This window comes from Aythya fuligula, chromosome 14, assembly GCF_009819795.1.
Source record: "Aythya fuligula isolate bAytFul2 chromosome 14, bAytFul2.pri, whole genome shotgun sequence".
Taxonomy (NCBI): domain Eukaryota; kingdom Metazoa; phylum Chordata; class Aves; order Anseriformes; family Anatidae; genus Aythya; species Aythya fuligula.
Genome location: NC_045572.1, coordinates 11,971,503 through 11,988,962, shown reverse-complemented (window position 1 = coordinate 11,988,962; position 17,460 = coordinate 11,971,503). Strand labels below are relative to the sequence as shown.

The following is a 17,460-nucleotide window of genomic DNA, read 5'->3' as shown; positions in this document are numbered from 1 at the left end:
TTGCGATGTTGTTGGTTGATTTTGAAACAGACTAAAAATCAAAACACAAAGTCATTTAAGATGAGTGCTTTGTAGAGATGAGAGGTTTGTCTCTGAAGCCAGTCTCTGAAACCTAGCTAAATTACAGATCAAATACTAAACAGCTGGTTTCACCGCCTTTGAAAACCCCACGTGCCTATTTTTGATAGAACGGTTCCCTTGAATGCTATGTAACAAAAAATTCAATTTCTAAACTAAGTTGTCTCAGCGTTTAGAAGAACAGTTTCCAAAGTCATATTTTATTTCACTCTGTCATCTCACCTTTGCCGTAGGCTGTGCAGTATGAGATGCAACATTCTGTTCTGGACTTGCTTTATCCCCTGTATAATGCGCTGCTGCTCCAAGGTCAATGGTTTTTGAAGGATTTGCTGTACGTTTGTGTATGGTCGTGGTAGCCTGTGTAATATGAATATGTTTGGTTGTCACAGTCTCCTCTTCATCTTTAAATTCAGCTTTGGGAGATTTACCTCTTCGTGATTTTTCCTCATCACTGTCACTAGAAAAACACAAGTGATAAAATACCATTCACAATGGATTTCCCAGTTACTTCAGCAGACACTTGGCTTAAGACACAAGAGTTCTGATTACTGCAATTCCTTGTAGTGATGGTTCATAATGCACAAAATAAAATGATACTTCCTACATGTGAGAAAACTAATGTCTTATCCTTACATAACACATCTTAGAGTGTATAGCACTGCACCTATAGTACATAAGAGAAGCAGATATTTTGCTAAATCTTAACTGCAAGTCCACAGCAGAGGTTAAGAGGAAATCACGGCTTAAATCCAGCACACTTAATTACCTTCTGACAGGAACTCCCACACACATTATGTAACACTTCAGCAACAAAAAGTTTAGTTGGCAAGTCTGCTCATTACTTACCCCAACAACCAGAAAGCAGCGCACAAGATACAGGCATTATCTTTCAGATTTCAAGTGCACCATTCCTATTTAAACTCATTTCCCCTTCCAGATAAATGGGATTTTATTTTCTTCAGAATGTTTATAGAAAAAATGTTCACAGAATTATGCACTAAAATGATACTATTCATTTTCCATAAAACACACATTTATTCTCAAAATGTAAAAGAATAAGAGCATCACCATTTCAGGTGAAAACTTTTTAGATGTCACTGTGCAATATCTGTTTAATCTGTTACGTTTTCTACTCTTACAATTCAGCCTTTCACAAGCAAACCAATTGCTCCTTCAATAAGTCATGTTGCTTGTAATCATCAGGATAAGATTTGTACACAACAGTGAAAATTGCTGTAGAGAAAGCTTAAATATATTGAAAAGTATTTTGAAATAGTAATTCCCTTAGCAACACAGCTGAAAGTAGAAGGTTTTTATATTTTAATAATGCATTAGAATACAAAAACTGCAAAATTTAAGAAAGGCTGTCCCTTTGTCAGTGGGAATATGACAGTAACTGCAATATACTCTGGAGGGTAGCCTTTGTTCTCTGTTAACAATAGTGTGCTTTTCAGAATACACTGGAGGCATCTTACTCCTCTATGCGTACTTCCTTCTCACCACTGGGGATGGCTCTATTCATTACCATTAGCCAAGGTAAATGCTCAACGTTTTTAAAATATCTGCAGGCCAACCTAGTGACTACTGGAATTTGCTTGAACCAGCCTTATACAGACAAGTGAACTCAAACATCTTCTAAGCTCCTACTTCCAATGCACTTCAACCTCAGCTTGCAACAGCAGGCTACTGCTGTTCCAGTTCTGGATTTCTGCACATATGCTATGTGCAAAATAAATAAGATGGGACACTAACCTCATTTTTCAATTATGACATCAGGATTTAATAACGAGCCTCCAAACAAGGCTGATTTTCATGTTAGCACACATCTATACTCCTCCAAGGCTTTCAGAATTAATGTTGCCTTTGACATGTGTTGAACACATCTAAGATCAGGACATCACAACCAAGTCTATTGCAGCCTGCTGCAATGTAATTCTCATCATCACTGCAGAGTCTGCCTGGTCCACGCACACATTCTGTAGGTTGACAAGTGATTGATAACTAAAGTCTGATCAACGTAAGAATGGAAAGGGGTGAGTCTTTAGTGATCTTATTTTGTATCTGCTAAGTCACACTAAGTGTCTAAAAGCTTTGGAGAAAAGAAGTTAAATATATATATATATATATATATGCCAGAATGCAGGCCAAAATTACAATACTCAGTTTTCTATGACAACTTGTACCAGTGAAAAACAGATCTCGTGAGACAGTTTTGAAGTGTTCCTTAACCTTCGCATTAACAGCAATCAAACATTACAGATTAATGTTCCCTTGAAGTGTTTACCATGCTCAGGATAGTAAAATTACAGTGCTTTAACTGAAAATTGTAGAATTAAGTCAAAAATAAAGCTTACAGCTTGCACTGTAGCAAGTAATTAAAAGTTACAAGCAAAGTGCATCATTGCAACTTCCAGAAACCAAAGAAAAACACAGACTAGTTCACTCCAGTTAGCTACGTGAACAGCAATTTCACCAAAATCTTCTATAAACTCAAGCCAGCTATATCACAAGTTAAGTTCTTAGTTACTTCAAGCATTTTTTCTTCAATGGAAACTGCCAGCTTCCTGCCAGCTTTGCAAGTAGTCAGAAAGCCAGAAGTTGGGCCAAGTATTCCTAGTGCGTATATTGGAGGTAAAGGTTGTGCCATCTGAATTCCATTAACCATCCTGAAGATGTGCAAGTCAGATTCATATTTTGTGCTTCAAGACTTTTATTGGTTTTACAGTGCTAAAGAAAATGATTTATAAAGCTATTAAGCTAGAAACAACAGAACATAACAACAGCACATTTGCCAGATGAACGAGTATCACCACCCAGTCACCCTTCCGAGTGAAGAGACTGCAGAAAGGACTGTCTGAAACACTAGAAGGTGAAAGGCTTTGTATCTCCACAAGTCATTCAGAAATAAAGCAAAAGTAGCAAGATTAAGAAGTTTACTGCACATTGTCTACATGAACTGTGGCCAGTCAGCTGTACAGGCATTATGGCACATTTCAAAGGTAAGGACAGAAAAGCACACTGTGATACATCACGGTTAAGTGTGAAATTGTGTACTTCGGATCCCTTCTTCTTTGTAGTCTGTTGATAGTAAATTCTAAGAGGGAACCCAGATGCGTGAAAAGAAAACCAGTTTCAATATTTATTAATGTCCTGGTAAGAAGGCCATACTATACTGTCTTCTTCTTGGAAATGCTACCATTGTAATTATTTTTATTTTCCTATAAAATTGCTCAAGTTTTGTAACATATGCATATGTATGTCTGCGTATATAAACGCACAGAAATTTGAACGTATTCCTGTTAAAAATACCTCTAAATTCTCCTTGCAAATTTAAATTAAAATGTTTCCCAAAGGGGATTATTTCAATATGCTTAAACACTTCCTCTGCAGTGCTTTCAGACTCTTAAGCTCGAATTTGAACTCCAGATAATAAAATTCAATGCACCTGTTGAAGAGTGATGCTTTTAAAGCTCTTTCTGCAGGCAAAGCAGGGTAGGTTTTCCTTCTTACTTCAAAATGTTTAGAGGCCATATGTAAAATACAAGTTTCTTAAGAAGGTTCAAATTTTTTTAATTTATTTTTTAAATGTTTTTCAAGTAAGTCACCTGCAGTCTGTTCTTCCTGAGATGGCTCAGGGAAGATACATGATGTCAAGACAGATCTAAGCAAATTACTATTATCATCATCTCCTCCTTTAGCACTTCAGCATTCAGAGTAACTGTAACATTAAACGACAGCTTCAGGTATACTGACTCAAGAAAGACCACTGAAATGCTGAGACAAGCAAAAGATTAAGAAACTTCAGCCAAATTCCCTGCTTTGCCAGCAGGCATCTAAGCTAGGGGCTATAATGGAAGGCAGCCAACAGCAGTTAACTATCAACAGAGCTATGTGATTCCCAGAGGCCAGCAAGAGCTTCCTAAGAGAAGCAAGTATTGACCCCACACACGTTTCCACATGAAGAATGGCAGCAGACTGTAACTAATAATCAGCAGTGTCAAGGAGCTTTATAATAACAATTTCACAGAATAAATCCATGTTAAAATGACTCTAGTACCTGCACCTTTCTGGAGAGTCCTCTCTATCTTTCCTTCGGAACTTGCTGATGGTATCATCGATCGTGCTTCCAATTTTGTCGCTTAGCTCACCTAACTTATCACTGAATGGAAACGCAGGTTTTTTATCCCATTCTTCATCCCACTTTGACTTGGGCTCAGGATCATATCTTTCACCTGTGTAAGGCATTAAGATTAAAAAAAATACTAAAGGTAACAGCAAATAAATGCCCGTAGTGTTTTCTGAATCACTCTTAAGCCTCCCTCCCCTGGAAACATAAAGCTCACAGGTTTTCAAAGCAAACTGAAAGCTCCCATAGTGCTGAATCAACATTATTACAGCAAGGCACAGCACGTAATGCCAATCATTAAGTGGCAGGAATGCAGAATCAAAGACTTTTGTTTATGACAGCCACACAACTTTAATGCACGACACAGCACATCAGAATACTGATACTGATAATATCCCCTTCCAACCCCTTCAATTCTGTGATTCTGCAGGATTCTGCCAGAGAGGCACAAGAAGTACAATCAACCCCGGCTACAAATAAGCAGCTTTTCAGAAATGGGGCATGCCAGCTTTGTAACAGTCATTTAACACATGATATTTCATTCTTGGCTAACCTGTGTGTTTGGGAGGTAAGACAAACATTTATACATTGAGACACACGAACAGATAAAAGCATAGTGCCAAAATATTGAAAGACAAGCATGAAATGTATGATAGCTTTGCTCTTTCTTTTCCATGCTCAGTGTACAAATAAAAGGTTCTTTTAAAAGGAAGCAGTAAAGCAACCCACCTTTTCAGCCACTGAGTACCCTGAACATCTTTACTGAACCCTTACAGATATCATTTACATGTATTCTCCTTCTATTCCAGTAATCAAGACCATCACACAAAGCTTGCAAACAGCTGACGGTTTTACTTAGAATTAGTACATTTGCTGTCCAATCAAATTAAGATTTTTTTTTTTATTTTATTTTATTTTTTTTTAAGACTAAAGCTTGGGCTTAAACATACTCAAACAACCCAAGTTTAATTTAAAAGACAGCACTTAATTCTAACAAACTTAACTATCAGAACCACAGCATACTTTAATAACTAGCGTTGGGATCTTACACTAGACCTTCAGCAGAGAATATAGGTATATAAAACAACCCAGTATAGCTCAGTTTCTAGACAACACTAAGACATGAGCGTTTTTATATTTTGGACCATCACACCCATGCAACAAGGGTGTGGTTTTTTGTTGTTTGTTCTTACTATTGAAAAATGTAAAACACTAAAAGATTTTATTCCTTAAGCTGGGTAAAACTGAACACTAGACAGAAAGAAAGGTGAGAAAATTGATACTTCAAATTACATAAAAATTATTGCATCTCAGGTTATGTTCAAAATGTATTCAATTAAGCCATTTGAAATAAAAAGAAAATGATGATTCCAGCACTACAAGGTGCAGAATTTGAGATATAATAGGGTCTATTTTCTTATCAAAGAGATAAATGCAAATCTCCAATGATATCTTGTTTAGATCCATAAAAGACTGACAAACTTTTTCTACATTGCGCTTTTGTTAGAAGTCAGCTGGATACTCAGTGGGATCTCTGTCATTGGAGAAGGAGAAACAGTTAGAAATATACTACTGTTAAATTTTGCAGGAGAGTGAAATGGCCTTATTTCAGCTATGTCAGGTTCTCCAGCATTTTAATGGAGATTCCATTAAAAGGTTTTCTTGTGAGATATGAATTTTAAAAAAAGGACTTAAAACTGAGAACTCTGTATTTTCATCAGGACAAAAAGAACTAAGGAGAACTGTGGAAATACAAGCATTTTCTATTTAAGTAACTATAATTTTTTAGCTTAGAAGTCTGACCTGGGAAAGAAAGTTTGTTTTGTGCTGCTGGGAAGATTTTTAAGAACTTCACTCAACAAATGAGGGGAAAATTAAAGATCCTTTACCACAAAAATGAAATATACAACAAAGGAAAGAGAGAGTCCTTTGAATTCAGAAACTTGAATGATAACTTAAGAACATATGGAGAAAAATCTACCCTGCACATGGGGATGGATCACGACTCTGTACAGAGTAAGTCAAAAGAAAAGCTCAGAGAAAGAACAGAGGGGCGCGTACTTAAAAGTACAGATGAAGTGACTCATAAGAATTTCCTGAAGAGAGAGAATCGGTAGAGTTCCAAGCAAGTAGGCAAAAACCTGTAACAATATAATAAAGACATATCCTACCATGGAGATGGAGATTTCTATCTACTCTGCATATGACGAGAAGGGAGAATAGAGGAACATGGGGAAGTAACCTGTCAAAGGCAGGAGAGAGTAAGCCTTTAATTTTCCAAGGCTCAAAGTGAAGAAGAGGGAAAAAAAAATGCACAGAACTGAAGAGTTGCAGGTGAAGTCTAAGTCATACACAGTTCCTACTCACATCTCATCCTAAAGCCTTCTCTCAAAGCAGTTACTGATTCTAGCAAACCAAAGCTTTGTGCCATTGAGACCTGGGGAAACATCTCTTATTAAGAGAACCCAAAGATCCACTTGGGCCAAAGAAAACACAAACATTTCAGGACTGATAGCTGGATCATGGATGACATACTGGGATACATCAACATAAAAACAGGTTCAAATTCAGCTCCCTGCTACAAATAATTAAAAAGTGTTTGTAAGTATTTGTTTTAAAGGTAAGTTTAGAAATAACTTTCTGGTGTTAACTATGACCCCTTCACCAGCAGCTACAGTTCTCTAGGATTTAGGGGTGAGCACTATGCACCAAGTTTCCAGCCTGCACATAAGGTTTGCTGTACAACATCTAGCCATGAGCTTAGGAGGGCTATATAAAGTAAATTCAGTATTACCTCCGGGAACCCTCCTCTGAAAAGCACATGGGACCTACACTGCTATTCAAAGGTTTTAAAAACACAAACCAAGACAGTGATAACTGTATTGATAAACTGCTGATATATAAGCTCTGCCACATATTTAAATACAGGCCTAGCAGACATCAGAATCCATAATAACACACATAATAATAATAATGTGATAATGCACAGATACCTTTCAAATACTCAAACAGCATGACATGGGAAACCAAAAGGTCTAATGGGACATAATATTTACATTGTTTCACCCAAACAGCATTAATGCCCCCAAAGCCCTAACCCAAATTAAACAGTGATTCTAAAGGAGGTTGGCAGGCATAGGTGGATCAATATTCTTGTGCTGTGGGAGGTGGAAAGATCACTTTTTTTTTTTTTAATTACAGAAAGACTAAGAAACCCTGACTTACAAGGGCACCTATTTATCTAGTTCTGCTACAGCAGCATGCATTTCTCAGTGAGGCTCTGCCTAAGGCTAAAAACAGAATAGCTAAGTTCTGGCTAAACCAGTGCATCAATGTCACTTGTGTTTTTAGTTAATTTACCTGAAAACCCACCCACATACTGAAAAGTCTGCCAAAGGAAAAAAGATTTTTGAAGTACTTCATTTAGATATATATATTGGGGGGGGGGGGGGGAAGAAATACAGGCTTTATTTGATAATATTATCAACACTGACAGTTAAAGAAATATAAAGAAGAAACATCCAAAGGAACATCTTAGAAATTTGTTAGTAGTTATCTGGTTTTCTTCTGCATATCTAAGCTACATTGAGAGTCCAGGTAGTCAATTCTTGACCAACAAAGCCTAGTTAGTACTCACTGTATCTGAACCCTCCAACACTGTCTGAAGAGACACCGATGTATTTGTCTTTGTTCTTCTTCGCTTTCTTCCTTTCTTCCCGAAGTCGATCATCATCTTGAGCAAATTCAACCATTTCTTTAACCTTCTGGCGTATATTTATACCCTGGTCTTTCCCATTTTCATCTGTATAGATAATGTAGGATAAAGAGTATGAGGGGGGGCAGGAGCAAAAACGGGAAAAGAAAATAAATCAGAGGCAACGATATTGAGCATCACAAACTGGTAAGAAAACTTCAATTATGAACAGAGCAATCAAAGTGAAAGACCTTACTGGTACCAAGGTCTGCTGTTTCTGTTTTAAAGGGGTCAAATATTTTGCTTTAACACAAATTTTCACCCCTAGATAAATGACAGTTTTCAATGAATGGTATGATATTTAGAAAACATCTAACTGCTGTTGAAACATTGAAAAGCTCGAAGACTGAGACAGAGATTATATCTTCCACTGAATATTTTAACCCTCCCGAACATAAGCCTTTTTGGTACAGCTTTTACAACTTTAATTGCATGAACTCACTCTTATTGCAAAACTGAATTTTTGAAAAAGTGCTTTCAGTTGGGATGTACTACAAGCTAAGCGTGCTCCTTTCCCAGCCTTTTTCACATTCAAAACACACACTGGCCTTGCTGCCTTTGCACTGTAAATATTATTTGGTGGGAGGAAAAAAACCCAGCTTCAAACAGATGTGTGTGTTTTGGAGCTCTAACCTTTTCTTCCCATATGATTAAAGCTATTCCTTTACGGACACCACAGGGGACCAGTCTCTAGTGCATATTTTAATATAAACCCGAACACTCATGTTGTGTTGGTTCTGTTGTTATTAGCCAGTCTTTTCTGCAAGTTCTTGTCTTCACTAATTAATACTCTAGGGTCCCACGTCTTGGATTCTGCACTCTTCACACAACTGGCAACAGTCACATTCTAATTAGACTGGGGAAGCTTCTAAGCTGGTTCAGGTGACTGACAACTCCAACTACTGTTTTAATTTGCTTATAAGATTTTTCTATTGCTCACCTACAAAGTGGTAATTTTCCAGGGATCGCAAATCATAAATGTGTTCTCTGGCACTTGTAACAACACGCTCTGATCCATTCCTTATGAGGTAAGCTAGGAGCAGCAAAGACTATAAAAATACAAAGCACCTTATGATTGCATGAACAAAAGCTCTACCTTTTTTTAAAAAAGCAATAGAAAACCAAACCTGCCCCCACACCCCCAAATTAAGTAATAAGACTCTCCCCTCTTAAATAATGCTTATTTTATGGGTTCACCTATGAAAAAATATCCCCCCTTCCACAATGCTCTTCAGGACATCAGAACTGCATTTTGTAAACTGTAATTTGTTGTTACCAAATGACAAGTAGTTGCCTTCATCAACTACTAATTGTTTTAAAACACAGCAGCAGAAGCTTAAGAGAACAAATTAACTGTGTGAAATGACACATTTTCTTTTGCCTCTCTTGTTCACAATTTCTGTCAGTTTTTACCAAAAAGCAACTCCTACAAAAATAAGAAGTCTTATGCAGGTTGCAATGGATATACAAAACTGCATTTCAGGACAAATATAAGCAAGTTACAATATAAATGAAGTTTAAATAGTACTTTAATTGCGGTTTTTTAAATTTAGGCTTTCTATCTGGAAAAAAAATAACGCACTTTATCCAAAGTAGTGCCTTTTACAGCTAAAATCATTATATTTCAACCTATCACAACCTGATAAGCAATTCCACACAGTCTTTATAACATTAAGTAGTTATGTGCGATAGCATTAAATATTAATTTATATTGTACTTCAGGGAAAACAATTACTATGAATACAAAACATCAAGCACCTGTGAAAAGCACAAGCCATGCCTTAGAATTAATTCTGTCTTGTTACAACTTTGGCATCAACAAAATAAGCTAGTCTAATACATCAATTCTAAAAAATGAGGTTATATTTGCATAATTCAGTGAACATTCAACACACCACTTTAAGTGCAGCATGATTATCTTAAGCAAAAAGTTTCCATACCATGCTAATTAGCCAAAGACAAGAAAAATGCAAATGATTTTCAGTTTTACTTCCAAAATGCAAGTAGGACATAACACACTCATATGATAAGATCTGCAAGAAAATTTGGTCCACTCAAAGCAAAACCACAATTTTTAGAATCAGTATTTGTTATAAAATTAAGATTAGTTTCTGATCTTATTTCAGTTATTCTTGAGCTCCTTCAAAAACTGTCATCTACTTCTCTTGGAGCACTCAACAACACATTTGGGTAGATTAAAAATGCGAATGCTACTCTGGTATGAGAATATCAGCAAAATATAATTGCTCTATTAAGCAGCATCTGAGAACATTTCTAAAATCAGATATGTTTTTCCTTATACAGTACTTGAAAGACATCTTTGATTTCATTAAGATCGTTAATGAAGGAGTTAGGAAATAAATTATAGGTTGCTAGTGGAAAAGGTGATATAGCAGTATCTAAACAAGATACTGTATCAGAACATTATACTAGCATCAAACATTACATCCTTTGTAGACCAATACGAAGTCCTACACACTTCTAAGTTCACGTAAATACACACCTTATAAACTCTCCTCCAGTTCTTTTTATTGTCTTTCAGCATACGAGTCCAAAGCATGTTCATAAGTTCTGGAAACTGTTCGTACATAAATGTAGCCCTACAAAAATTAAACAAAAGGAATAAAGAAATTTTATTCTTGGTGGCTTGCCATAATAGCTTGTTAAGACTCAGGGCTGACAGTAGATGGCAGGCTTGATCTAAACCCATACAAGTTTGACAGCATTGATAGCAAAAAAACTATCCCTGTTTGTTACTCATATAGAAGTAGTTTACATACCAGCACTACAACAGAAAAATACTCTTGAGAGAGTCTGAGACAGTAAAAGAACTTATTTTCTAAAGAAAAACACCTTAACCACAGCAACTGGTCAAACATGACTTCCAAACTCATTTTGGCAGAAAAAATATAAAAAAGGAGAATGACCTGTTATTTAGAGCATCACAGAAAAAGCAGCATGAAAATAAACATCCTAAAAAAATCAGATATGTTGAGAGAATTACGAGGCTACATACTTAAAGAATTTCAAAAATACTTTGATTACATTTTCTGCTTGACAGTTTCCAGTATGTTATGAGGCATTTAAAAAGATTTTTTTTTAAAGACTTTATTTACAGCAACTTTTCCAGCATTACCAGTCAGCATAATGCAGAGTTGATTTAGCAGCAAATTTCACTTTCCTCTATAAAATGTACCTTTCTTTCTTTCACTGACTCAAATTATCACTTACTTGGCAATCTCTCCCATGAGTTGCCCCGAAGGTCCCCATGGATCGTCATTGGTTGCTTCTCGAACCTTAGACTCTATTTCTGAATAATTCATAACCACATTGGTGCTGCAAAGGAAGAAAAAAATTAACACACACAAAGATTAGCATCAAAACTGAGAAATACATGAAAACTTAATAATGACACTAGTGGGTACCTTAATGAGATACCTCTACAGGGTGGGAAAGAAAACATCTTTAGTGCAGAAGTTACCCTGAGGACACTATACAACACATTTATGTTATCTTTAAGGTTTTAATATTCCATTAGTCTTCGAGAATACAGATGAGAAACTATGGATTACATTACAGCTAGATTCAGTCCAGTAAAAATGGCTTTTGGTCAAATGAAAATCCAAATAGAACTACTACAGTCAAAGCTGATAGACTCCCTGGCTAGAGACGGTTCACTTGCAGCTTTGTACGATGTGTTTATCTGCAAGAAGCTGAGTTAGACTCAGTCAACTGCATTTTTTTTTTGAATGATGAACACTATGAGACACTCAAAAATATCAGTACCAAACAGGTGTTATTAAAAATACTACCACTAAAGAAACCAACAACACAGCACCCCATGCTTCAAAAGTCTAAAGTAAGGAAAATAAAATTCACTAGCAAGTGTGTTTTCTAGCTTAAAGTTATTCAAGGGAAAATAAAGGAAGAAAGTCTGCAGTGCACCCAGTGTTATGATTAAAGCAATGCAAATACTACAAGGAGTTCAAGCAACCCCTGAGTTCACAAAAACGTATTTTTAAAAACTGCTTTCCGTTTGTAAATGTAATACAAAATTGAAATATAACTTAAAATTGTTTTTTTTTTTTTTTTTTTTAATGAATCTGAGATTGTAAGTGGTAACATTCAGCTATGATCCCAGCAACATCCCCTGTGCCCCTAAAAGTGTCAAAATATATTCAATGTCATGGTGACTTTCCCTATCTGTTGAAGTGAGTGAGCAGGCCCCACGCATTTGCCTAAAATGTCATTCAAACAGAGAGCATTTGAGAAACAGCACTCCAGCTATGGGATAATCTATCAACAGAAGTGAATCCTTGTTCACACGTATTTGGCACTGTGAAATAACACATGATAGTAATGAAGCTTCCAAAAGGAAACCTAGTAGCCTCTTTTTCTTGCACCCTTTGCAGTGTATCTGAAATAAGTTCCAAATTCCATGTTTACACCTATTGAATCAAAATTTTAAAATTTAGTTAATTGTTAAAGCACATCATGCAACTGGTTTCAGAAGCTAAAAATGCTGCAAGATGACTTTATAGCGTAGTCTGCATATTGAGCAGTCAAATTGATTAACCGTAGCAGGAATAAAATGATTTTATAATATTATGTTGAGAAGGTGTTCGTTACTTAAGAACTCCTCTGAACCTGAAGGAACTAGAAGAAAAAAAATGAAGATGCTTAACAGTCATCCCTCTGTCCTTGTAGGAGTTGGCCCATTGAATTTTATTTGGCGTAAAGACAGCCAAGGTTTGGAACAGGGAGCAGAAACAAGAATGAGATCCCCTAAGTCCAGAAGGGGACACAGAAGGTAATTGTTAAAACAGAATAAAATTCCTGGATTCAGTCTTGGATTCTCAGCATGAGAATTCCTGCTGTCAGATTCTGATGTATGATTTTATTCAACTTCGTGTCTAAAGAGAATGTAAGCTACATGACTGAATAAATAATCAGCAAGCTAACAGAACCCATCTATACTTAAAAAAGCATGCAGGAAAACAGCAGTAGGTATGGACAACAGCAATTAGGGGTTTTACAAATTCATTTATGGTAAACGTGCCTCAAGCTTCTGGTTTTGACATTTTCTTTACCATCCACACAAACGTGAACTAATACCACCTTTATTTCCCATACGCATGGAACTTTAAAAAGATTTAAAAAACAAACAAACAAAGCAACACAACGCAAAGCCACAGGCTTCAGAGCTGCGTGGCTTTCAGCACACTGGTTCCCTTGTCCAAAGCGAGGAAAGGCAGTGAGCTGAAGGGAAAGGTTCTGTTTGTTTTTATAACCCCTCCTTAAGCGCTTGTTTGAGACTTGATGGGGAGCTGGGGGTGGGTGGGAGAGCATAAAGTTAAGTATTTCCTTCATTTCGTAGAGTAAAGCATTAATGCTGGAAAATGCATGAAAGATGCAAACTTATGTTAAAAAAAAAAAAAGCCAACATTAGCTATGGAAGTGCTTGGTGCTGCACGGCTAAAGCGGCATCAGGGTTTAGAGGGGGAATGGAAGGGGAAATTAAGTAATGCCAAAAAAAAAAAAAAAAGAAAAAAGTGCAGTTAAAACTGACTAAATAGGGAAATAAACTCCTAAAGCCATTCTGCAGTGAAGTTATTGTTCTCAGCAACTAGGAGAAAGCTTTTTTATAAATGTCACGATGAGATGTAAGAGGCACAAAGCATTCCAAAACAAAGCATCTTTAAGCCACATTTAATTCAGCAACAAATGTAAACTTCAAGAAGGAAAAAAAAAAGTTGTATAGTTTGGCATCGTTCCAGGTCACTTAAAAATAACCACTTCTAAAAAGGTGGAAATATAGTTTTATTCTTCCTTTCCCATGTTTTCTATGGCCCTCATTCCATGCCCTACCCATGATTCCTGTGACCTTTGCAACAAAAAAATAATTTATGTCCAGATGTGAAGGGAAAAAGTGACTAGCTTGATTGCCAAGACTTCCTGTGATTGATATAAATTTAATATCCGAGGACACTTTCAGACACCAGGGGGGGCTCGCTGATTAGTTTATACTGGGCAGCTTCCAGGGAATCGTGCTGGATTGCATGGACCCAGCCTGCTTCACAAGCAGATGGATGGATATACAACAGGCAGAAGTGACAAGAGCATTGTGGCTGTCAGTGTTTCAAACACCCTACAAGGCTACATTCAGATTTACCCCGAAGTGTTAATTGAGGCACAACTGGACTCTTGTACCAAGCACATTTACAAAACTGTTAATGTCAAAGATATTGAATGCATGAAGTGGAGTTTGAGAGTTACATCCAAAATAAAGACTATCAAATAAACAAGTGGGTTGACATTAATGTTACAAGCTAGTGCATTCTTTTCTGCTTGTGTTATATTTAAGTCTAATCCATATATTTAATTATTATGGTTGTGTGCTATATTTAAATCTAAACCACAGAGTGGTGTCAGCAGATAATTTTTACTCTCTATTATTTCAGTGTTGCTTCTTACAAAAGCCAGCTCTGAAAAGCCAAGAGTACTGTCACATCTCAACGAAACAAGTGTGGTGATGGCGACCAAAGTGTTAGTTTTAAAGTTTCTTACATAAGAACAATCAACTTTAAAGGTTTACATCTACAAATGATTGAATGATTGTAACAGTGAATAGGTAACACAAGTCTGAGACTGAAGGCCTCCACGGGAATAAATGCACAATGCCAGTGAAAAGCCAGTGGAGAAGAGCTATAAATTTTTGATCATCTGACTGCATTAGAGAGTAAGACACACACTTCTTCAAAGAAATAGGCAAATATAGTTGAAAGTTTTGCATATGTTTTATCAGTTTTAAAGTATGTTAAAAGTGTAAGACATACAATAGATAAAACATTTTTTAAAAAAATACTTTGCACAAATTTTGCCTGCATTTTCCAAAGGAAAAACTCAAAGGATTCAAAAGCTTGCTAAATGATTCCAAATTTTGTTTTCTAAATGACTCCAAATTTTGTTTTAAGTTACACTGTGAGATTTGCAAACGGAGATAAAACTGTTATCTCCTGATCCAGGTCTATCCTATAGTATGCTACAAATAGGGGAAAAAAAAGCAAGGAGAGAAGAAAGGGTTGTGACGTTTGAGACAAAGTTTTGCACATACTTCAAATGTATAATTTGAGATAAAAATAAAGCTTAATTGATGTTAGGGATGGTAAGCTGACAAGCAAGAAGAACAAGAAATTCTGTAGTAAACCTGAAAACTAAGGAGAATAGAGAAACTAATGAGGTCCATCAAAAATAAGTATCTGCTGCTTCAACCTTTACACTTGCAAGGGTCTGAAAAGCTCTTCAGCTTTTAGTCCTAATACAATAAAAATACTACAGGCCTGAGATTATCCTCTGGGCAATATTCGTTGACACGTGTAAATGAAATATAGCTTCAGGATGCCCTACTCGACCACAAAGCCTCACAGCGGGAAGGGACACTCCCCAGGATGACAGACAAAAGGTATATACTGTAAGGGGGTCTCCCCCTCATGATATCAATGGATAGGGAACATAACCCATGATATGGGCACAAACTCCAGTAAGTGTTTAAGTGTATCTGCGGAAAACTTTATGCTTGATTTCAACGTAATCCAGTGTAAAGCTCCAGTACCTGCATTTGGTACTCCGTGAAGGCTTCTCACCTTACAAAGTCATCTAGGAAACAATTGATGAATGCTCAGAGGGACAGTGTTGTAAGGAAGAGGTGTACTCTACTCTTAGTAAGGTATCAGCACTTCTTCCGTGTTTTTGCATGAAATGCCACAAAATAAGTGCTAAAAAACAAAGTTTTCTTTTTCCATGCTAAGAGAAAAAAATCTTTATCAACAGGAAGGCAAAATCATTGTTTATTTTTTAAATACAAATACAACCAAAACATTATGAATTCAGGGTTTGTTCCAAAGTAGAGTTCTTTCCTCATTCAGAGAACAAACACCTTGTGGCTCTACAGATGCACATACAGTAACTGAGGACAGCTCAGTTAGGTGAGATTTTATTTGTACAGTATGTTATAAGTGATGCTAACTAGTAGCAGCTTCTGACTGGAAATTTTGTTGTGCCTGAAATTGTTATTCCACATCAGTAATTGCTGATTCCACACCAAAAAGACTGTCTCTCTATTTTATACCCCTTGAATAAAGAATACTTTGTAAATATATGTGGAAACACAAGGCTCCGAACACAGTCAGTAATAAGTAGAAGCTGCCTCAGGAGTGGGGACGAATTCAAGCCTGAAAAGTTAGATGCAGAGAATCAAATCTGTTTTCTCACCTAAACTACACTTTAAAATTAACCACCAAACCACAACGTTAATCCTCAAGATAACAAACATTTTATAACAATGCTGTCTATACACTTTCAGCAAATCCTGCTGAAGAATGAAGGCACTACAATTTTTGTCTTCATTCACTTGATTCAACATCTCGGTTAGGAGATTACATGCAAAAAGCTCAGTGCCCAGTCTTCGTACAATTAGGTATTTCCATCCCCAGCACTTCCTGTATCTTCCAGAGTTTTTTTTTCCATGGTCAGCATCATTCTGTTCCCCTCATCACCCTGCCAATACATTCAAGTGCATGGAATCACAGCTCGTGAAGGAAGCTTACAGTTCACTGCTACATTCTGGAAGTTACGTTCTTTTGAACAAGATAATCACGTTCATCAGGATAGGAGTAGATAGCTACATCTTGCAGAATTTCAGAGCTCCAAATGACACCTAAATTAAAGTTTAACATTCAATGCTCTAGGAGCATCAGTCTTAAACATGCAGGAATCTTTAAATAGCATTTGCATAGGAAACCTGTAATAGAGAAAACAAGGAGCACCATGAGAAAAGAAGGTATTTATATATAACGTGTAATGAAGGAACAGTATATCCATCCATTTAGAATGGAACTTACTTTAATACATATTAAGGAATCAGAAAGCCTTACAGATCTTAGTCAATGTTTCTGTCTCAAACTTAAAAGCCTTGAATATGCCCTGGGGCGAGAGTCAGACCACTCCATTAAAAGCTCCATTAGGATTAGAGTTGCTATTGATGTGGGTGGTGTCACCGAGGACAAGTACAATTCTGGACATCGGATCCACAGAAGATTTGTGAAATGCCATGTCTAATCTCATGAAAACTAAGATAAACAGAAGTCACAGAGAGGCTGTATTACAACAGTTTCTTTATAGTAATGATAAAGGTATTGGATTGGACAGGGTAAGGCTAATTAGAAACACTTCTCAAACCTCTGGGAAGCTGCCCACTGTGCTGGGGGACCCAGCAGCAGGAACAAGAAACCTGGTTACACAGTTAAAATTTTTTTTCAATGTATATTTCAAACCAATTACAATATCATGTATACATGGGACTCCTATGTGCATAATATTATGCCTTTAACTATTACTCCAAGGACATCACTGGATTATGGACCTTCTGTTTTCCTTTTTTAATTTTACAACTGGGAACACTAAAATACTAGAAGCTGAGATGAGAAACTTTCTCCATTTTACC

At 36.5% G+C, this 17,460-nt stretch overlaps 1 protein-coding gene across 1 annotated transcript in view; it reads right to left on the bottom strand.

Moving 5' to 3' along the window:
* Window positions 1-17,460, bottom strand: part of CLINT1 (clathrin interactor 1) — a 48,507-nt gene that overhangs the window by 12,395 nt on the left and 18,652 nt on the right. Inside the window, exons 2-7 of the mRNA XM_032196796.1 lie at window positions 11,190-11,294; window positions 10,462-10,558; window positions 8,899-9,007; window positions 7,842-8,006; window positions 4,136-4,310; window positions 301-535 (exon numbers count right to left, since the gene is read on the bottom strand). Of these exons, the coding sequence (XP_032052687.1) occupies window positions 301-535; window positions 4,136-4,310; window positions 7,842-8,006; window positions 8,899-9,007; window positions 10,462-10,558; window positions 11,190-11,294 (886 nt within the window). The remainder of the gene's footprint in view (window positions 1-300; window positions 536-4,135; window positions 4,311-7,841; window positions 8,007-8,898; window positions 9,008-10,461; window positions 10,559-11,189; window positions 11,295-17,460) is intronic.